Source organism: Mastigoproctus giganteus, chromosome 5 (genome assembly GCF_048544385.1).
Source record: "Mastigoproctus giganteus isolate SK-2022 chromosome 5, ASM4854438v1, whole genome shotgun sequence".
In the NCBI taxonomy this organism is placed as follows: Eukaryota; Metazoa; Arthropoda; class Arachnida; order Uropygi; family Thelyphonidae; genus Mastigoproctus; species Mastigoproctus giganteus.
The window spans coordinates 91,708,636-91,731,700 of record NC_143579.1 but is presented as its reverse complement, the minus strand read 5'-3'; the positions used below and the strand labels follow the sequence as shown (position 1 = coordinate 91,731,700).

The 23,065-nt window shown below is 38.0% G+C and overlaps 1 protein-coding gene across 1 annotated transcript in view; it reads right to left on the bottom strand.

Annotated features, from left to right (window-relative positions):
* Positions 1–23,065, bottom strand: part of LOC150085557 (uncharacterized) — a 107,260-nt gene that overhangs the window by 67,976 nt on the left and 16,219 nt on the right. Inside the window, exon 2 of the mRNA XM_090373340.1 lies at positions 15,005–15,082. Coding sequence (XP_090229466.1) covers positions 15,005–15,082 — 78 coding nt within the window. The remainder of the gene's footprint in view (positions 1–15,004; positions 15,083–23,065) is intronic.

Below are 23,065 nucleotides of genomic sequence, written 5' to 3'. Positions count from 1 at the left end.
GTTCAATACAAAGTACTTTATGTGGTTCATGGCATTTTGATATGTGTGATTTTACTGAACAGAGAATTTGCAACAAATTCTGTTTCAAATTAGAGAAACTTGCAAAAGACCATCATGATGTTAAACAACTTTCAGAGAAGATGATATGGTTCATTCAAAGACTTTTCAGTGGTTACCAAAGTTTAAAGAGGGGCTCGCTTGTCTGTTGATAATAATCTACAGACAATTCAACTTCAAAAGTCAGTGATTCAATTGCTTGGGTTCATGATCTATTCAGAAATGATCTGTTAACTATTGGTGAAGTTGATAGTGAAATTCATTGTTTTTTTTTTTTTTGACCAAATGATGCAAGAAAGCAAGCTTATAACACCCAAGAAAAATAATAAATTAATTAATTAAAAAAGCCAACATTTCCCAATTCACCTGTCCATCCACACTAAATTAATCTAGTTCTTCCTAGAATTATAATAAATTAATCTCATGTATTAATTTATTATAATTCTAGGATATTAATTATAATTACATTATTATATCTACAAATATAATTACATTATACCTAAGGTATAACATTAAACTATATAGCGGAATACGCATTACTGCATTAGCTTAGTAGAGTATTGTATAGAAGTATAGTATAGCAAATTAATCAATTAAATTTATTAACCTTATTAATTTTCATTGTTAATTAATTGAATCATATTTAAACAGAAATTGTGCTCCAGACTAGAGCAGCAAAGCAATGTGCACAAAGTAGCGGGAGTGCTGTGGCTTGGGGGAGAACAGAAGGGGGGCGATTCTCCAAAGCATCACAGGCTAAAGAAATGTTCAACTTGTGAAAATGTTTGCAGACCTTTCTGGGATGTGACATGATGTTGCCAAGGGGGAGGGGGATGTCTTTGTGTGTTCACGATGTAAGGAGCATGAAGAAGTTAGGGGCCAATTCAGCATTGTTATGGGCCTTTATGAGAGCTTGAAGGACAGGGTAGATGCACTCGAAGGACTTAAATTGGGGGACACATCAAGTTCTCAGCTGCCCACATCAATGCCAGAGCTTACGCTTGATCATCAGGCAATGCAGCGGCAACCTTCAGGGCAGAATATGCTGGTCCCACAGGAGCTTATTATTGGTGACTCTATTGTCAGGGAGACGGGAAATATATTGTGCAAAAAGAATATATGTGATAGGACCAGGGTAAGTCTGTCTGGGGCAAAGGCTGATGACGTTGTGCAGATATCATCTTTTAAAGGCACAAAGGGTGATTGTGCGATATTGTTGGTACTAATGACATTAAGAGTAGGAGATCTGCAAACTTACTTATTGAGTCTAGCTCAATGTTGAAAAAAAGCCACGAGTTAGGGTTAAATTTGAAATTGACTGCAATTCTGCCCAGATATGATAGGAGAGAGTATATGATGAGAGCCCAGTCAATCAATTCGGCCCTGGAGAGATTGTGCAAGGCTCATGGGGTAGAATTTTTCTCAGCGTGGTCTGTGCTTATTAACAGGAGAGATTGTTCCTACAGGGATGGGAAACACTTAAATAGAAAGGGTGCAAGAATATTTGCTAATGCTATCAGGGCAGTGTTAGGTGAGTCGGAAAACTGCTAGCTTGAGGGGGATTCACAGACTAATAGATTAATGGTAGCCACAGGCAGAGGTGAAAGTGATTCTTGCACTGCTTCTATCGGAATGAGGAGCAGTAGCTTGAAGAGCGAGGTACTGGGGATTTCAAGGGCTGCTAGGAGTAATTGCGGAACAAGTAAATACATGGATTGTGTTAGGGTAACTATGAGTAAGAATAGGTGTATGTATACTTGCATGTACACCAATGCTAGGAGTATAGTAAATAAATTTGATATCTTTGAAGTGCTGGTCAAGGTATCAAAAGCAGATATTGTTGGGATATCAGAGTAGATATTGTTGGGATATCAGAGACATTAGCAAGACTTTTGTGGATTTACTGGATGATTGGTCATTGCTCTTCATGGATTAATGGAGTCACCCAGGGTTCGGTGTTGGGCCCATTGTTGTTTTCGGTATTTATCAATGATATTGATGAAGGTATATCAGGGTTAATGTCTAAGTTTGCAGAAGATACGAAGGCTGGCAGGGTTGTTAAGGAAGTAATGATAGTACGCTGCTGCAACAGGATCTGGAAAAGTTGGGCAGATGGGCTGAGAGGTGAAACTGAAGTTTAACATTGACAAATGTAAAGTACTGCATATGGGTAGTAGTAACCCAAGATTAACGTATCAACTTGGTAGTACTACACTCAGGGTAGTGGGGAATGAAAAGGACTTGGGGGTATCTGTGCAGTCAGATATGACGTTTTCTGAGCAGTGCAAAAAGGCTGCAAGAGTAGCTCATGGTGCTTTGTCAATGATATACAGGTATTTTGCTAGCAGAAATAAGGGGGGGTGATTGTCCCCTTGTATAAGGAAATGGTCAGGCCACACCTTGAGTACTGTATACAGGTCTGGAGGCCTCATTTTAGGAAGGACGTTGAGTTGCTTGTATGTGTACAGAGAAGGGCAACAAGGCTGGTGAAGGGAATGAAGGGGTCCTCTTACTAAGAAAGGCTTAAATTCTGCAAAGTGCAATGGCTGGAGAGTAGGCACCTGCGAGGTGATCTAATTGAGATGTATAAGGCCTTAAATGGATTGAGCAAGCTCAATGCTAATGGGATTCTTCCTGAGATTACTCACCTGTGGGGGCATAAATTCAAATTGAGGAAAGACAATTGTAGAATGGATGTGCAGAAATTTGCCTCTAGCCAGCGGGTGGTTGATAGTAGGAACAAACTTCCATCTGTTGTAGTGGAGGTCAGCAACTTAAATAAATTCAAGGCAAAACAAGACAAACATTTGGAGTGAATGGATGAGTAAAATGGGAAAGTTTTTTTTTTTTTTTTTTTTTTGGGTGATGCTATATAAGCTTGCTTTCTTGCATCATATGCCTTTACTAATGCTAATGTTAATTTATTCAAACTACCCACCTCCACAATACCAGACAGGAGCTTGTTTGAACAATGAACCACCTTTGGCTGAAGGCAAATTACTGCACGTCCAATTGTAATCTTCCTCAATTTGAACGTGTGTGTTCCCTCCAATGCGTAGTCAGACCAAGAGGAAGGACTCCATCAGCATTAAACTTACTCAGTCCATTCAAGGCTTTAAACAGAGAAAAGCAAAACAACCTCAGTGTTGTTGCTTTTCTCTGCACTCCTTCCAACAGATCCACGTCCTTCCTAAAAATGAGCTTCCAGACCTGTATGCAGTTATTAAAAATATGGCCTAACCATTGCTTCATACAAAGGGATAATCACCTCCCTATCCCTGCTGTCAAAATTCCTATATATATAATTGACAACACCATATGAGCTCTGCTGGTAACTCAGAGAACATTATACCTGCCTGCACAATTATCCCCATGTCTTTTTCATTCTCCACTGCTCTAAGTGTGGTAACACACATCTGGTATGTTAATTTAGGATTACTGTTCCCCCTTATGAAGTATCCTGTATTTGTCAATATTAAACTTCAAATGCTACTTCTCAGCTCAACTGCCTAATTTGTCTAGATCCTGTTGCATTAGCATACCCTAATTACTGCAATTAACTACCCTGCCAACTTTCGTATCATCTGCAAAATTAGAATTAAGCCTGTTACACCTTAATTCAATAAATTAATAAATATAGAAAACAACAATAGGCCTAGCGCTGAACCCTGGGGAGTTCACTAATAATATTAGTCCAAGAAGAGCAGTCTTTTCATTGCCCATTGTCTTTTCACACTCAACCATCCCTTTATCCATAAGAATAACTTGTCCTCAATGGCAAACTGTTCCAATTTGTATAGCAATCTTTTATGTGTAACAGTATCAAAAGCTTTTCTGAAATCTAAGTATACGATGTCAAAATTATTGCACATATCCAGTTCCTTTGTTAACGTACCATAGTATCGAATCACACTTTCCCTTAACAAGTGCATGCTGTAACTGAATTTCTGTCTAGATGATCCTGCATTACTACTTTAGCCAGTGACTTCATTATTTTCTCTGGAACAGAAGTCAAGATAATGAGCCTGTAATTACTTATTTCTTCCTTTGGTCCTCTTTATAAACTGGGGTATATTTGCACATCTTAAGTCCACTTATATAACTGGATAGAACCCTTCCACCTCAGGAGCCTTTTTTATGCTTAGTTTTAACAATCTCTCTTACTTTTTCCTCTCCGTTAACAGAAAATAATCAGCTCCTTGCCAGAATTTGACTTCTGGCATCCCCATCCATAAAAAATTCCTCATGTGTGAAAATAAATGCAAAATACCTGTTCAGCTTGTCCACAACCTGAGCAGCATCATTAAAGTTAATCCATTCATATCTAGTGGACCAATGTGAGATTCAACAGCTTCCTTCTAACTTCCAATTAGACTTGATTGCAGACTAGTTTATACCAACTGTAGGCATCTGTATCTCCTAATAATTTTATTTGCATTCCATGCATTTTTCTTTGCTGCCACACGTCTCTTCAGTTCATCTGAAATCCATTTAGGTCTGTGCCTTGAACTGTATCTCTTAGTTGGTATAAGAAGCCTATTAGATTCTATAATAACATCCCTCAATGCATCCTATTTACAATTTGCTGTTGGTAACTTCATCAGTTAGTCCCATTGCATAGAATTTGAAAACTGTCTGAGACCACTGTTATCACCTTTATGAAAGCAATCACCCTTTTTCTTTTCTTTGATAGTAGTTACATCTTTAAGTAAATCCCACATCAATATGCTATGATCACTGCCATCTAGTGGGCCTTTTATCTGTAGATTCTTAATGCAAGAGGGGTCGCTTCTGATAATCAAATCAAAACTACTGCTTTCTCTTGTTGGCTCTTTAACATGCTGGTGTAGAAAACAATCACCTAATAAATACACAAAAAGCCTTGCTACTGTGTGAGTGACCAACCAATAAGATCCAGTTAATATCTGAAAAGTTAAAGTCTCCCACTATAAGACATTGATTCACTGGCCCACTCTATTTCTCTTTATAGCTGTTTGTTATACTCATCATAGTCATTAGATTTATAACACTCCTGCCCTCAGTTTTGTTTTCTCTAATGCTTATGTCACATCAAATGGTAGACATTGCACTGGCTACCCATGTCCACTGGATGCACTGCCTTAGATTTTTATCTGCTCAACAAAGAGCATAACCCTCCCCTCCTGTCCTTTCTGTACACATTTACTCCTCATATTCAAATTCTGAATCATTTATATCTGAGTGACACTATGATTTGATCAGTACTTCAAATTCATCTAATTTATTTACTATGATCCCAGCATTAGCATACATTCAAGTACATATGTAACTGTTTTTACTCTTCATAACCGTAACACAGCCCATGTTTGCTTTTCCACAAAGAGCCCTAGAAGGTAGTGAAATGATGACACCTTGCTTTCCAGGCTGCTGCTTGTTCCAATAGAAGCGGTGCAAGAATCACTTTTGCCTCTGCCTGTCTACTCTTAATCTATTAGTCTCTGTTTCCACGCTATCAATTTTCTGACCCATTTAACACTGTCTCAACAGCAACACTCTTGCATCCATTCTATTTAAGTGTATTCCATCCCTGCAGAAGCAATCTTTCCTATTAATGAATACAAACCACATTAAGAAAAATTCTACCTCATTTCATATGGAATGTGTCAATCAATTTAACACAAGATTTGGGAATGTAATGCATTTCAGATCCTCGATGATTGTCACAGAAAGTTTCAAGTTCTCACATGTCAGAATCTTCGTCAATGTGCTGTTGTTGACCTACTTCTCTCATTACTGGCGATGAATTGTGGGTGAATGACTACAATTCAGAAAAAAAGGCCTAGTCCTTTTAATGGAAGGCTGTCTTTTCTAAGGCCACCAAAAAAATAATCTCAATCAACTGTATTATTTTACTCATAGGGTATTGTTCATTATGAATTGTTTCATATGGTCCAGATGATCAGGAATACTACAAAACAGTTCAATGGAGGTTGTGTGATGCCATTCAGAAAATAACAGCAGGAAAAAGTGGATGATCACCCCTTCACTGGTGCTTACATCATGACAATGCCCCTACACACTAGTCACTCTCCAATCAAGTATTTCTTGCAAAGAACTTCACTGCTGTCTCCCATTCAAAGCAATCACTGAATTTAGCTCTCTGTTATTTTTTCTTTACTGAGCTTTAAACCCCTTGAAATGTCACAGATTTTTTAATGGCTGAGAAATTATTCGGAATCTGACACAGGTACAATTAGAAATTCCAATAAAGAAGTCTATCAAAAATTCTTCCAGAAGTTGCAAAAGCATTGGAATTGGTGTATCCAGTGTAAAAGGTACTAATTCAAAGGAGATCAATCTGAATAGCCAGTAAGCTTCATTTCCCAAATATTAAATTGGTCACTTTTGATCTATACTTCAATCATCTTCTGGCAGCTGTCATTTGTGTGGCTGTTTCTGATCATGTTTTCTGCCTTTCTGTTTCCTCATCCATTGAGAATCTTGAAAGATTTTTTTAGAAATTTTGCATTTAAAGTGATATTTAGTTTAAGTAAGCACATATAACTTTAAGTTAACAGTTTTGTATCTAAAAGCTATTAAAGCAAATTATGTTCACTTTTTCTTGAAATTACTGGTGATGAATCTTTTCTTGTCATTAGCACTGGCAAAATTTTAGATGCAAAGAAACTTAACTTATGTAGTATCTGCCAAAAAAGAAATATCAAGAAAAAAGATTTTATCTTCACTCACTTTCTTCTACTACAAGTAAATATCTGTCCACTCCTCCTTTAAATTTAAATAGAATTTCCTCCTCCATAAGGACAGATGGGAATTTATTCCAACAGTCAATTACTCTAACAAAAGCCAAATTTTTGTGCGCATATTCTGTAAATATACTTTCTCAATTTAAATTTATGTTACACCTGTTACATATCTCAAACAGATCATAACACAGAAGTATAGTTTCAAAACATTAACTTATAGAAATCATATCACTCTGGGTAAAAATGTATCTGTCACTAATCTTGTTGCTTTTCTCTCTATTCTTTGCAACAGGTCAATACCCAAAATGAGGGTTCTGAAGTGTATTCAATATTCAAGATGCGGTCTAGCTGCAGTTTATACAAGCACAATGAAAAAATTGTCTAATTTTTTCCTTCATGATATTTCCAGAACTCCATGAGGTACAATAGAACCCTGTCTGCGATATTCTTAATATCCTTCCTGTACCAGACTCCTAAGTGTTTTTCATTATCCATTTCATTTATTTTATTACAATAGAAGTGATACATTAACTTAAGATTACTGCAACTCAAATGAAACGGTGCATTTACCAAAGTTATATCTCAAGTGACATATTTTAGCCCATCTGAAAAAAAAATTATCATCCTGCCTAATCATTTCTTTATTCAACAGGTAGTGCATTGCTGCTAATGCCACTGCTCTGATTTTTTCAAAATTTGTTTACGTGAAACTGGACTGAAAAGATTTCTAAACTAAATGGCATTACAATTATTCGTTTCTTTTATCATACTTTAACGATAACTAATTTGATCAGTCAGACATGATGATCACCCCTTCACAAAGCTATGCTGTAAGTTTCTTATAATTCTATTCCTATGCAGATAAATTCTGTATTACATTTTTAACTAAGACATAAATAATTTTCGCATTCCCGTGTGGGAATGCGAAACATCGCATTCGAGGTGAGCGGACGCGCTTAGACAGGGCTCAGTTAAGTGGTTTACTTTTGGATAGTGCTTTTAAATATTTGATTTATTTAGATATTGTTGGATTATTTTGTTATAGGTTTTCCTGTAACTGTTTGATTTTAATAATATTATAGATATAATTTTTTAAAGTTACTTTCATTGATATTTATTTAATTTTATAATGGTAGTTACGAGATCTGCCTTAAACACGTCACAGGGTATCGTGACTCACACGGAAATAGCAGATGGCGATTTACGGGTGAGTCATGATTTAATCCGTTGTAGAACCTGGGGAATGTTTTCCAAGGTCGACCTGGTGACTAATCCTACCTCACCTGGGATTCTTTTCTTTGTGATCGATGTAAGGAGTGCACCGATCTTAAATTACAATTTGGTGCACTGATGGAACAATTTGAGCCCCTGAAAAAACGAGTGCTTGCCCTCGAAAATAATGCATCTGGGAGCTCGTCAGGGACCCAAAACTCCAGCAATCTACCAAGTAATGCACACCCGATTCGAGCCTCAAAACAGAAAAACCAAGTGCAAACTACTCTGGTTAAAAAGGACATTGTTTTATTAGGAGACTCCATTGTCAGGGAAACGGGGAATATTTTTTGTAATAAAGATAGGTGGAGCAGAACCAGGGTATGTCTGCCGGGAGCAACTACAGTCGGTCCTTGTATAACACGTGTTTACATTACACGAATTCGATCATACACGATTTATAAATAGGGGAATGTTATCTTATATAGCACGAACCGAATTCGCTTATGCATGATTCGCCTTTGTATTTACAAGAAATGGCAGTCAAATGCGAAATCACCCCAACCAAATGCAACACGATAGGAATGAAGAAGATTCTGAAAATGTATTTATGTTTTATATCAGTGAAGGGGAAACACATTTCACCATAATAATGTAAAAACTAACACAATTCCAGCTATCGATATAATCGCAAATGCAATTAGATGGAGTTTACTACCAGTTTATGCCGACCTGGCTAGCCAGGTGGGTAAAGTGCCTGCCTGGCAACCCAAAGGTCGCGAGTTCGATTCCCGCCTCGGGCTTGGATCAGAGTAAAATGCAAAAAAAACTTTGGGACGTGCATTATGGCCACAGAAGCTGATGCACCAACAACAAAAAAAAAAAAAAAAAAACCTACCAGTTTATAACAGATTCCACTAGCAGAAATGCAACTGGAAATTGTTTTTATTGTTTTATGGTAGTAACCCCCAGAAATGTGCTTCAGTAAAATGTGAGGTGTTAATAGCGTATCTCGGCCTTTACCATGTTGTTTATTCAGTTGCCATACGCGCGCAGCTTTATTTATGTGTATTAAGGGTGCTCCTTGTTTTGTAATTGTGCTTTATTCCCTAAAAATGAGTAAAATGCATAAAAGGTGTGAAAAGGAAGCGTCCTGGTGAAGACACTACAGATTCAGAGAAAAAAAGAAAAGCAATATCGATAAACAGAGGTGGACTGGATCAAAAATTCTTACCTGGGAAAATTTATAGTGGCCTCATACTACAGTTTATGGCCAAAATCACACCGGGATTTCCCAGGTAAGGCTTATGGCCAGTCCGCCTCTGTCGATAGAGAAAAAAAATATGAAACTGTGAAACGCTTTGAGCGAAATGAAAGACCATGTGATAATGTACATGCTACAGACCTAAATGAGGCAACGCCGAGAATTACAAAGAATGCAGAGAAAATAAAAACAACTTTCAAGCGGGAACAACTCAAAGTGTAATTAAAATCCATTAGATTAAGACACAAGAACTGGAAGAGATGGAACGGCTGTCATCTGTTTGGATAGAAAATCAAACAAAAAACAAGTTTGCTTACGATAGAAGCAAAAGCAGTAGCAATATTTTATTACGTAATAAAATATGTAAGCATTTTATTACGACTTACGTATTATAATTTATACTTACGTATTATAAAATACGTAACTATTTTATTTAATATAATAAATTTTTTTACGAATAAAATACGTATTTTATTCGTAAAAAATACTTTTTTATAATATAATAAAAATAAATATTTTTTATTATTTATTGTATAATAAAAAAAAAATATTATATTATTTTTTATAACGATTAAAATTACCCGATTATTTATTGTATTTGGTAATGTTGAGAAGAAAGAGTGGCTATTAAATAACACTGCTCTTTATGGACTAACATTATTCGTAAAATCCCACAGGGTTTGGTGCTGGGCCCATCATTGTTTTCTGTATTTATTAATGATACTGAGGAGGGTATATCAGGCTTAATGTCTAAGTTCGAAGATGATACAAAGATTGGTAGGGTGGTTAATGACAGTAATGAAGGTATGCTGCTGCAACAAGATCTAGAAAAATAGACAACATAAATGGGCTGAGAAACAACAATTGAAGTTTAACTTTGAGAAATGCAAGGTACTGCATATGGGTAGCAGTACGCCTAGAGTAACATATCAACTGTATGGTACTATACTTAGGGTGGTGGAAAATGAAAAGGAGCGGATGGTAACTACGGAGTCTGTTATGAAGTCCTAAGCAGTGCAGGCAGGCAGGCTGCCAGGACAGCTCATGGGATTTTGCAAATGATATACAAGAATTTTGCTAGAAGAGATAAGAAGATGATTATTAGCATTAGCATATGATGCAAGAAAGCAAGATTATAGAGCATCAGCCAAAAAAAACAAAAAAACTTCCCATTTCACCTATCTATTCACTCCAAAACTTTGTCCAGTTCTTGTTTGAATCTATTTAAGCTTTCAACTTCCACAAAGGTATATGAAAGTTTGTTCCAGCAATTAATCACTTGCTGGCTGAAGATAAATTTCTGCACATCTATTCTGCAACTGTCATTCTTCAATTTGAATCTATGCCCCCTCAAGTGTGTATTCTGAGAAACAGGAAGAATCCCATCAGCATTGAGCTTGCTCAAACCATTCAAAGCCTTAATAAAGAGATAATCACCTCCTTATCCCAAAATTATCCCATTGTATTAGGCAATGGTCAGGCCACATCTTGAATACTGCAGTCAGGTCTGGAGGCTTCATTTTAGGAAGAATGCAGAGATGCTGGAATGGGTATAGAGACGGCAATGAGATTGGCGAGGGAATAAAGGGATGGTGTTACCAAGAAATGCTTCAGTTCTGCAAATTGTAACAATCAGAGACTAGGTAATTTGCAAGGTGATTTGATTGAGGTGTTTATGGCTTAAGCAAACTTAGTGCTGATTCTTCCCCTTGCTCAGACTATGCACGTGGGGGCATAAATTCAAATTGAGAAAGTTTGGTTGCAAAATAGATGGTGGAAGTCTGCCTTCAGCCAACAGGTGGTAGGTTGTTGGAACAAGCTTCCATCCGTTGTTGTCAAAGTAGATAGTTTGAATAAATTCAAGGAAAAATTAGACATCCTATTGGAGAGGAGGGATGTTGTGGGTGAACTGGGAAGTTTTTTTTTTCTTTTCTGGCGCTGTATTTTATTATTTTTTTTTATGTGAACCCCAAACACGAGAGGTATTAGAACCTATAGTACTTAGCACCATGCTTGGATTGGAGGTTGAGAAGATGGAAGAAGATATTTGTTGACATTGGACTTGAACTTCTGTATATTGTAATTTTCAGGAAATACGTATGAAGGAAGGTTGTTCCAGAAAACGGCAGTTGAATGAATAAATGAGGAAGATGAAAAGTTGGTTCTGTGGGTTTTAAGTTGGACAGTAAATGGATGTTGGCTGGTGGCGGCACGTGTTCGGACTGTTTTGAAAGAGAGAGAGCGGGAATTATAGAAGCCAATTCAGAAGAACAGTGCCCATGGAAGTATCTGTAGAAGAGGCATGCAGCAGAAACAGTATGTCTATGAGAAAGCGAGTGGAGAGACTCTGTTAGAGATGAATCATTAATTAACCTAACTGCCCTCTTCTGAATGGAATCAAGAAGCCTGAGAGAGGTTTTGGGGGCACCACTCCAGATGTGGGAACAATATTCCATGGCAGGGCGGATTTGCGATTTATACAGAGTGAGCAGCGTGTATAAGCTCATTTCTTGCACCAATTCCCAATATTAATACCATGCTCATGGAAGAATTTAATGTTGGCTTGTCTATGACATTAAGGCTCAGTCTCAGAAAATAAAGGAGTTTTATGCCAAGTCAGAGAGTGACAAAAGTGTAGAGAAGTGTCATACTCTTCATACATCAAGAATGCAAGTGCTTGACCAGGTCCTGTATGAGTGGTTTTCACTGAAAAGATCCAAGGGTGGTTGCATTTCTGGACCCATGTTGCAAGAAAAAGTGAAAGAATTTCGCGAGAAAATGAAAACTGAAGATAAATGTTCATTTTCAAGTGGCTGGCTTACTCGATTCAAGGTTCGTCATGGCATCCGCAAGCTGGATTTGTCAGGGGAGCAAAAATCAGCAGATTTTCAGGCTGCAGCTTCATTTCGTGAGGTGTTTAGTGAAATAGTGGAAAAAAATGACTTGACCCCAGAAAGATTTATAATGCAGATGAGACAGGACTAATGTAGAAGTGTCTGCCTAATTCTACTTTGTCTGGTGGTACCGAGAAGGTAGCTCATGGGTTTAAGCAAAATAAAGAGCATGTAACTGTGCTCTGTGCAAATGCATCAGGAAATCATAAGGTAAAGCTGTGTGTGGTCGGCAAATTTGCTAAACCAAGGCGCTTTAAAGGCGTAAGCAACCTTCCCATACATTATCATGCACAGAGTAACAGTTGGATGGACGCAGGAATCTTTACCAAGTGGTTTCATTATTCGTTTGTCCCTAGTGTTAAAGAAAATTTACAAAAGAAAAGATTACCAGAGAATAGTAAAGTTTTGTTGCTCTTGGATAACTGTTGAGCACATCCTCCTGCTGAAGAGCTAGTTAATGGCAACATTTTCGTGTGTTATCTTCCAGATAACATTACAAGTCTGATCCAACCAATGGATCAGGGGGTGATGCAAAACATAAAAATGTTTTACAGGCACGACTTCATGCAGAAAATGACTAATTTTGATGGGACAATTCTGGATTTTCAGAAGAAATATAACCTCAAAGATGCTATCTACACTATTAGTTGTGCTTAGAACTCTGTGAGAAATGAAACATTATGGAAATGTTGGAGAAAGTTGTAGCCAGCTGTGATGTTTGAGAAGTCCTCCTCCGTTGAATTTGAAGAGTTTCCAGGCAATAGTGCAGCTGTCAATAGCACCGTTTATGATAAAATCTGTGAGTTAGTTGACGAAATGAATTTGCCTCGAGATGAAGTTGACAACTGGCTTGTTGTGGATGAAGATGTACCAGTAACTCATACACTCAATACGGAAGACATTATAGAAGCTGTTGTGAATCATGGAAAAATGAAAGTTGCAGAGGAGGAAGAAAGTGATGGCGATGTGTGTCAGGTGGGAAAAGTATCCTGGCAGAGAGCTACTGCAGCATTTGAAACTTTAATAGCTTTTGTAGAACAGCAACCCTTCTTCACTTCTCAGCATCTTATGCAGCTCCACATCATGCATAACTTGACTTTGTCTGAGAGACGTAAGACCTCAAAGCAAGGTGATATTTGTTCATTTTTGAAGAATGCTGAAAGCAAGTTTGGCAGCACAACATCATCTACTGATGCAGATCCAAAACCATCTACAGACCTTCCTGATCCTGTCCCAGCTACATCAGCAGATCCTGACAATCCTCATGCAACGTTTACCCAGTAAACTCTCTACCTACTGCAACAGTTTTGAGTGTGTTTTTTTGTAAGTTACTGTATTCAAAAAGCGATTTCTATAATAAAACTCAGTTTCTTTAGTAAAATTTGTCTATGTTTGTCTTAATTTTCTAAAATTTGGGCTTAGTATAATAAAGTATTTTTTTTAATACTAATTCTCAAGCAAACCAGAAACTACAGTTATATGGCATTTACCAATCCCCATGGGTCCCAGTTAACTGGGAGTCTACTGTATTTCACTTATTACTATTATATTATATTAGCCATATGGTGCAAGGAAGCCCAAGGCTTTTGCTGCACCAGCCAAAAAAAAAAAAAAAAATTCTAAGTTACCCAGAGAGAGAGAGAGAACTTGAAAGGAATCACCAAGAAAGAGAAGAATGACGATATCCAGCTCAGGACCTTGGGTGTGCCAAGCCCATACTCACCCGATGTGAGCCCCTGAAATTTAGGATATTTGTTACTTTATTTAAAACCACTATCAGTTCTGGTACTTATGGGTAGGGGTGTATAAACTGCAGAGTTTAGGAATACTCAAGTCTATTGGTATAAAGTCTGGAAAATGTGAATACAAAATGTATGGAAAGCAAAAGGGAATTGCCCAGCCAAGGAAATATTTGTTGACTTTTTAGCCAGTATATGGTGGAGCATTCTCTTGCATTAGAATAACTTCTCCCTCCCCCCCCCATCTGTTGCTCTTGCAGAATGGGTATGACCTGGATAAATGAAGAACAGCCTGTGCTGCTAAGTTTTTGTGATACTATACATTTTGGGGTCCTTACACCGATCTTTTAAAAAAGTACAAGAATGAAATCAGGTGAACCTATACCAAACTTTCACATACACACAAAAAGGGGAATTTAAGGAGAAGAATGTGTATTTGATTCTGACAAAATGACACCATTTTGCATGTTCATACTACCTGTGAAGTGTTTTTCTTATCCATAAGATGTTTTGGGGCATTCCTATAGAAATTGTTCCCAGCTGTATTAGAATATTGAACATTAACAGGGATTACATATGTCAATATTACCATTATAAAGCTTCAGCACTGCCATTCTGCTTATGCAAATGCTTCACCAACCACACAATTTTGCATCCCTTTGTTATCACTGTGTATAAATGATTTCTTTGCTCTTTGAAACATTAATAAATATTCATTTTCATTTGACAACAAACTTGAAAAATGCAATTATGCAAATCTAATGCTGGACATTTTGAGTGTTTGCCTAAAATAGGAATATTTAAAATTTTAAAAGATATAAGGCATTAAAAACCCTGGAAGTTATTTTACAATCAGCTTATATTTATAATTGTAATAAAAATATAAAAATTCATAACAATATTCTTTTTTGTTTGGTTTTGCGTGGTATTTTTTTTTGTCTGTTATCAGTTATGAAACACACACACACACACACACACACACACACACACACACGGTTTGTGTGTGTGTGAGTGTGTGTGTGTGTGAAATAATTCAAAATATTATGTAAAATTTTGTTACAAGAATTGTTACAGATTAAAAAATATATAACTTACTGCCCATTCTTCAAGGAACTGTTTACCTAAAAGCCTTCCTTCACGAGCAGAAACCCTTTTATTATAATCTCGGGCTATCTAATAAATGAAATAAAAGTTAATAACATTTTGGAATCACAAAGTTTTCAGCACATTACATATATATGCTTATCCAGCAATTGCTAACTGGCAGCCTGTGGGCACTATCTCAACTCCAAAAATTTTTTTGCATTGTGCATATAGACTTTCAGTTTTCTTTGGTATGCAGAATCAAAGAACAGATTGATTGATGTTTGAAATATTGTCTCACATTATTGCATATAGCATCTACTAAGACATTATTAGATACTCTTTGCAATAACAAAGCAACTTAAACTTCAGCACTATGACTAAAGCAATCAACTCCAAAATTAATAATTGCTGAATTAACATAATTTTTCATAAATTACAAAATTAGTCCTAATTTCCTTCACAACAAAAAAATGATAAATATTTTTTCTTATTTTTTATAGGCAAATTAATTGTATTTATATAAGAGTTTTAAATTTTACACTTGTAGATTAATGCATTAAAATATTAATGCAAACTTTATGCATTATTTTTAAATATCTTATTTTTATTTTTCGATACTTCATATTATGATCTGCCACCTCCCTCCTCAATTTTCCACCCAACATAAAAAAAAAAAAAAAAAAAGTGGCCCAAACACATGTAAATTTGCCATTGCTGCATTGGTCAATTACAAAAAGTTACAACTTTCAAATCTTTATTAGAATTAGTGCAAAAAATGCTGCTGCAAGCAATCTTATATAGCATCAACTAAAAAGAGACTAACTTTCTAACTTACCTTCCTCAGTTCATTTAACTGTTTCTTCCTGGTGTCTGTCCAAACCTCTTAGATTTAGATCAAAAGATATTGTTTTAAATTTACTGATTCGAGAGAGGGGATAATTATGTACTACAGTTGTCCACCTCTCAATTTCAATTCATGTCTGCTCGAGTATGTTATATGACAAGTGCAAAGATGTTTAGTTTATACAACTGTCTTAAAACCTCAACACCAGAATTTAGTTTGTGCAACTTTCTTATAGCCTCAACACTATGATAAATTCCCCACAACGTGGTTCAGTTTCCAAACACTATAATTTATAAAACCTGATTCTTTCTAAATAAGAATACTCCTTGATGACTAAAGAACCCTATGAGGTTGAGAGTTGGTTATGTATTATTATTTCTTGCATGCATCGACCAAGTGAAAATAACTTTAATATTTAGTGATAGAGTACAACACACAGTTAAACTGACACTAGGCACAAACACAGATATAGTAGCTTTCATTTACTGTATGTAGCCTTTATCAACTGACTGAGCACTGGCCAGCAGTGGTTTTAATTGTGCGGGTTGACCTTCAAGTATGTAAGCATGCGAGGTCATGGAGGAGGAGGGGTGCAACAGGGTGACAAGAGAGTGGAAGAGAGGGGGAAGGGGAGGGGTGGAGAGGATGGGAGGAGAGGGGTTGAGGTAGGTGAATGGTGATAGTGACTGCTGACTTCACGAAGTATGAGAGGCTCAAAGATGGGATATACGCGAGTGCCACGATCTCTTATTGATTGTAGTTTCAGTGGCGCTGATGAGGTGCCGATTCTAACCACCAGCACATCTTTAAATTACATGAAAAGTCTACGATTTTAGAATCATTGGGTGCGATTTCATGTCCCTTCAGCCAACAGTGCACATATTGTTGGGGGGAAGGCACCTCCAATAGTTCCCCATATCTGCGGCATATAAACTCTGTAGAGACAAACGGTATCACTGTGAAAGCCGAGGCACCTCCGTAGCCAGGTGGGAAGGAGCAGCAGTGCATAGCACATGCTTCTTGATTAGACCGGGGTTCGAGCCCGTCACCACCAAATACGGAGGATGCGGAAAGGTCAAGGAATGACCACCGCATATCCCGAAGCAATATGGCCTTAGTTGCTAATGCTCCTTTTTTTTTTGTTAGTTATTGGCGCATCGGCTTCTGTGGCTATAATGCACCTCCCAAGGTTTTTGCAGTACTCTGATCCATGCCCGAGGCGGGATTTGAACCCGTGACCTTTGGCTTGCCAGGCAAGCACTTTACCCACCCGGCTAGCTCGGTCGGTGCTAATGCTCCTAAAAACCAAAATAACAACAACAACTGTGAAAGCCAGAAAGTGTTGTGTGTTGTAAATGAAGTATTGTGCTGGGTTCTGTTGGGTGTCCTGGCTTTTGGCCACAGAGCCCCTGGTGGGACCCCACATACCACTAGGAGGTAGCCAGGCTGCCCATAATTCTCTGGCTAGTCTCATCCAGGTCGCCTGAGGAGCCGACCGGGCTAGCCGAGTGGGTAAAGTACCTGCCCGGCAACCCAAAGGTCGCGGGTTCGATTCCCGCCTCGGGCTTGGATCAAAGTACTGCAAAAAAAACCTTGGGAGGTGCAATATGGCCACAGAAGCCGATGCGCCAACAACTACCAAATCAAAAAAAAAAAAAAAAAAAAAGGTCGTCTGAGCTTCCTGGAAAGAGACCAAGTTTAAAAAAAAAAAAAAAAAAAAAAAAAAGAGAAGACAAGGTACAGGGAATACAGGATGTATTGGAGAGAGTAAAGGAAAGGAAGTATAGATAGAGTGACGGAGGATGTAAGGGAAGGCATCCTCCGCAGGTTGGGTGGGATTTCTCCCACCTAAGTGAAAGTGGAAGAAGAGGGCCCTCAAGAGGTTGGGAAGACAGTCACATATCAAGAGAGACACGGATGAAACAATTCAAGCGACCTGAGTGTCACGTCCAGTAGCTAGAAGTGGTCACAATCTAGATGAAGATGTTCACAGATGGGTTAAGACAGTTAAATCTGGACGAATCTGAGGGAAATTTCAGTATATGAGAAAAGGGTGTCGATCAATGTGCATTAGTTCGAGAGTGAAGGCAGAGAAAGCGTGAACTGGTCTTCCTCATTGATCATAAAATGTTCATTTCCTCAAGGCATGTATTTTTGTTATGAGCAACGTTCGAAGGTCCTCATAGAGCAGGTAAACATAGAATAGGTGATCCCAGTCTTCGTTTTCACCACAAAGACAGCGAGGGTCATCCACGATGATCATAGAAGCCAGTTTGTGATTTATGGATCCATGACCTGTAATCAGGAAAGTGGTGTACAAACCTGGGCTGTACCATGCTGGAGCTTTAGGGTAGATCTGAGCTATTTGAGGTAAGAACTTTTTTAGTGATTGAGCCTTTAGAGGTAATATTCCGTCTGTTTTGCCAGGCATTAAGAAGGTGGACTGCAAGGCACTTTTTTCCCTCTTGGATGGTGTTTGCAGTGAAATCCAGGGGGGGGGGGGGGGGTAGGGAGTCCCTTTGTGAGCCAGTAGTGCACGCCTTTGCGAATTACCTGCAGGTCCAGAGGGAGAACTCCTGTAAAGACTTGGAGCGGTGGGTTGCTTACTGTGCAGCAGGCACGGGTGATAGTGAGAAGGATATTATGCTAAATCAGTGGTTTTCAACCTTTTTTTAATAACGGCACCCCTAAGTAATTTATTTTATTTTGCGGCACCCCTACTCAATTTTCTGGCTGTTAGATCCAATTTTCTCTCTCTGTATATACCCGTGTGTGTATATATATATATATATATATATATATATAATATTAAAAATATATATGTTATATGATATTTATTACAATAACATAATTATAAAAATTAAATTTCATAATACAAATTATATATATACGGTATATAATTTTATTCTTTATATAGAGGTACTAAGTAAACATCAATTATTGATCACCACAACATTAAAAAGATATTGTACACCTTTTTATAATGAAATAAACATAAATTAGAAAAATAATAATAAGCTTAAGTAACTTAAACCCAAATTACATGGCACCCCTGGAATGTTGTTGCGGCACCCCGGTTGAAAACCATTGCACTAAATGGAGGTGAGCTTCATTTGGTTACAAACAATGAGTGCACGATGATACCAGACACCTGCACAGTAGGTTATAGTGGGAATAAATACAGCTTTGTAGAGCATTGCAGTGAGAGGCGATTTAGCCCCAGTCAGACCTGCTGATCCTTGCTACCATTGCGGTGTAGTTCCCGACTTTAAAATGAAGATAGTCTAGATGCAGGTAAAACGTGCGCTTGGGATCAAGAATTACCCCAAAATACTTCATCTCAGTTGCCAGTTTGATGGTTCTACCAGCAATTTTAATCTGCAGTGGCTTGCTTATTTGAAGGGTTCCTCTGAGTAGAATTGAAGTAGTTTACTCAGGGGATATATGGAGTTTATGGAGGCTGGCCCTTTTCTTGTAGCTTTGTAAGGGCTTCATTGGCTGTTGTTTCCAGGGAAACTCTGGAGTTTCCAGTGACTGTCACTGAATGGGCAAAGTTGGCTCTAGTAACAGTGATATGGCGATCCCTAAGATGATCCTTCAAGCAACGGATGGCTTTGCCAATGTAGCTTGCATCAACAGTCCCAGCAGGGTATGCAGTAAATGATCCCGCTCTGCTTCAAAGATGGTATTGATGTTTTTAGGGGAGGGAGGGGTATGGACTGCAGTTTTTTGCCAGGTGTTTGTATGGTGCAGATGTTGTAGCTCCGTAAGATTCTGGATATGCCCTGTGATAGTGTAGGGTAAAATGGAATGCAGGTAATGCCTGCAAAACTGGACTCCGCGAGTGTGAAAGAAATGGTAGTTGGTGTATTGTTCAGAACAGGTAGGTTTCTGATGGACTGATGTTGTGATATGTGAACCTCTCTCTCTTTAACCAAATGTCTAAAAATGACAAGGCATGATCTTTCTCAGTTTCTATCATTAATTTTAAATTAATGGATTTGGTGTTAAGATAGGTTAGAAATGCCATCACAGAGACTTGGGTGAGTAAGTGAGGATGCCATCCATGTATCTATGCCAGAGGGTGAAAGGGAAAGGGATAGTTGGTAAGGGAATCGGTTTCAAATTCCTTCATGACCAGGTTTGCTGCATGAGGACTGATGGGTGAGCCCATGGCTAGGCCACAGGTTTGCTTATATACAATGTTCTCGAACATGAAAATGGAATTGTTGAGACATAGCTGTGTTGCCTCACAGATATCCGTTATGGAAAGTTTGTCCTATCACATAAGGTGTGGTCACGTTCAAAGCAATGGTGGACACTGTCTATTGCACACAAGATGGGGATGCAGGTAAATAAGGTGGTGACATCGTAGGAGATGAGGAGGTCTTAGTTGCTGATGCTGTGGTTTCTTAAGCACTGTACGAGTTTCTGGCTGGATTGGATTATGAAGTCTGTTCGGCCCACCAGCAGCTTGATGAGAGTGGAAATGAAGCATGAGAGTTTGTGGGTGGGGCTACCATTGGTTGAAACGATTGGGTGCAGGGGGGGGATGTCCGGTTTATGGATTTTCAATAGACCATAGAAGCAGCCCCAATTGCAGCCAGTGGCATGGAGATTCCAGTACTGTTTTTTGAAAATTTTTGCCCGGTTAAGCCATTTCCTCAGTAGAGGGTTCGCCTTGTTTTCTAGAGACAGTTGAGGGACAGTGGGCAGCACACCCCATATGTCATCTGATTACCAAGGTTTTCCAAAGCTTTCTCTTGGTAGTCCTGTTTATCCATAATGACAGTCACATGTCATTTATCTGTAGGCACAATAACAATGTTGGGGTTGTTGCAGAATTATTTCAGGTGGCAAACTTGTTCCTTGGTGAAGTTTGGTTTGGTTTGGCCTTTTTTGTCGATCTTATTAAATCAATGATCTTGTAGCGTGCCTCTGTTGTGGTTTCTTTGGGTAGTCCCAAGAGCCTGGCCTCTACACCTGAAATAGTTTGCATGATGGGAATCTGTTGAGGGGCGAGGGAAAAATTTTTGGCCGATCTTTAATATATCTAGCTGCCCCTGTGGCAAGGACTGGTTGCTTAAATTTAAAAGAAACAAATCATTATTGGTCTGGCAGCTGTAACTTTGGTGGTTCCCGGTTTCCTCTTCTGTGATGGGTTTTTGTAGCTAGTGGATTTAGCAAGTTCTCATGCTTTCTGCAGTGGCAGCAGCTTTGTTGATGATAATGGTCATGAGTGAGAAAAATAGGGAGTTGCACAACTGTCCCCTGAGGAAGTCACTTACCTTAGTTTTCTCGGTTTCAGTGTGTTCCTTATATCCCTATTCCCTATACATTAGCAATGCAAAGAACAGACAGCATCTCACTTCCGCCCACAGATATCTTGATTGCAGGATCACTTCCAAAATCTTCCGTGTTAAAGCCCCTTTTCAAGATACCAGACTCAACACACTCATCAACTATTTTCAGATTCAAATCCTAGAGTGCTGGACACGTAAGCTCCACACGGATATAAGGAACAGTGAATTGTGCTAAATTAATTATATCATGAATATAATTCATGATATGTCTGTGGCTAGTGTCAGTTTACATTTTTGTTTAACTGTGTGTACTCTATCACTAAATATTAAAGTTCTTTACACTTGGTCGATGCATGCAAGAAATAATAATAAGAATACTCCTTTATACTTTGACCAATCTTGACTCTTCTTAGTACCCTTTTAAACAAAACCAACATCTTTCTTAACTTCTCTTCTGTTTTCTTCTGTTTCTGTTTTTCTTCTCTTCTGGAATCTTCTGTTCACCAAAATTTCTACTCTTTTTCATTCTCAGTACCTTCGCCCCTACCCACCACCTTCCTCAATGCATAACTGTCATAATGACTTATTTCTGATTCACTGATTCCATACAGAGATATTTGCACAAGTTTAGCATTGGGGTAGAAATTGTCCCATGCCATCACTAATGTCGGTGTAAAATTTATTTACATATTCTCTTTTTTTTTTTTTTTGATTTGGTAGTTGTTGGCGCATTGGCTTCTGTGGCCATATTGCACCTCCCAAGGTTTTTGCAGTACTTTGATCCAAGCCCGAGGCGGGAATCGAACCCGCGACCTTTGGGTTGTCGGGCAGGTACTTTACCCACTCGGCTAGCCCGGTTGGCACATATTCTCTAATTTGTTGTGATTTTAGTGCCTAACTAGAAATCATGAACAAGGAATGATAAAACTTAAGTTTCTAGGCTTAACTTTGGAGTTGGCATATGAATGTTAGGACCCTTTTGACGAATTTACCTAAAAAAAGGTGCTACCACAAACAACTTCACAGCAAAATGAAGACTTGAAATCTTTGTAAAATAGAAATAAATCAAGATCTCAGTTTCTCTCAGGAGTAAGGATCTGAAATCAACACAATCTTTAAGAGGTACAAGAGAGTGTTGCACAAATACTGTACAGTCAAAATCAATTGTATGTCTCAAGAAATGCTGGATATATTTGTTATTTGTTTTCTTTTTAGGAGCATTAGCAACTAAGGCCATATCGCTCTGGGGATATGCGGTGGTCATTCCCTGACCTTTCCGCATCCTCCATATTTGGTGGTCATGGGCTCGAACCCCAGTCTAATCAAGAAGCATGTGCTACACACTGCTGCTCCTGCCCACCTGGCTACAGAGGCACCGAATGCTGGATATTGTGTCTATGTTTTCTAGTTAAACTAGAGTTTGAAAATATAAAAAAATATATATCCATCCCTTTATCTTTTCTTTTTTTTCTTCTTTTTTTCTTTGTGCTTCCTTAATGTATGAGGCACTTTTTCTCCCATGCCACTACTAAAGTTGGCCAAGGCAAGGTTAAAATGAACTTTAAAAAACTATATGCAATATTCAAAACAAGACCTAACCCTTGCCTCATACAGAACAACTGCATCTTGTTTCTACTGGCAAAGTTCCTTCACATCATTGCATAAAATACCATAAGCTGTCCTGTCTAAATTTTCACATCCGATTATGTAATTATTCCCAAGTCTTTTTTATTATCAACTACCTTGAGTGTGATTCTACTCAATTGGTACATTCCTCTATGTTTACTGTTGCCCAGATGTAAGACTTGCATTTAAAGTGTTATAACTCAGCTACAATTTATTCAAATAATTTATCTTCCTTGTTGAAATTGAATACCTTATAATATCAATAAAAACTATTTATTAATTTAATTCTTTTGAGGG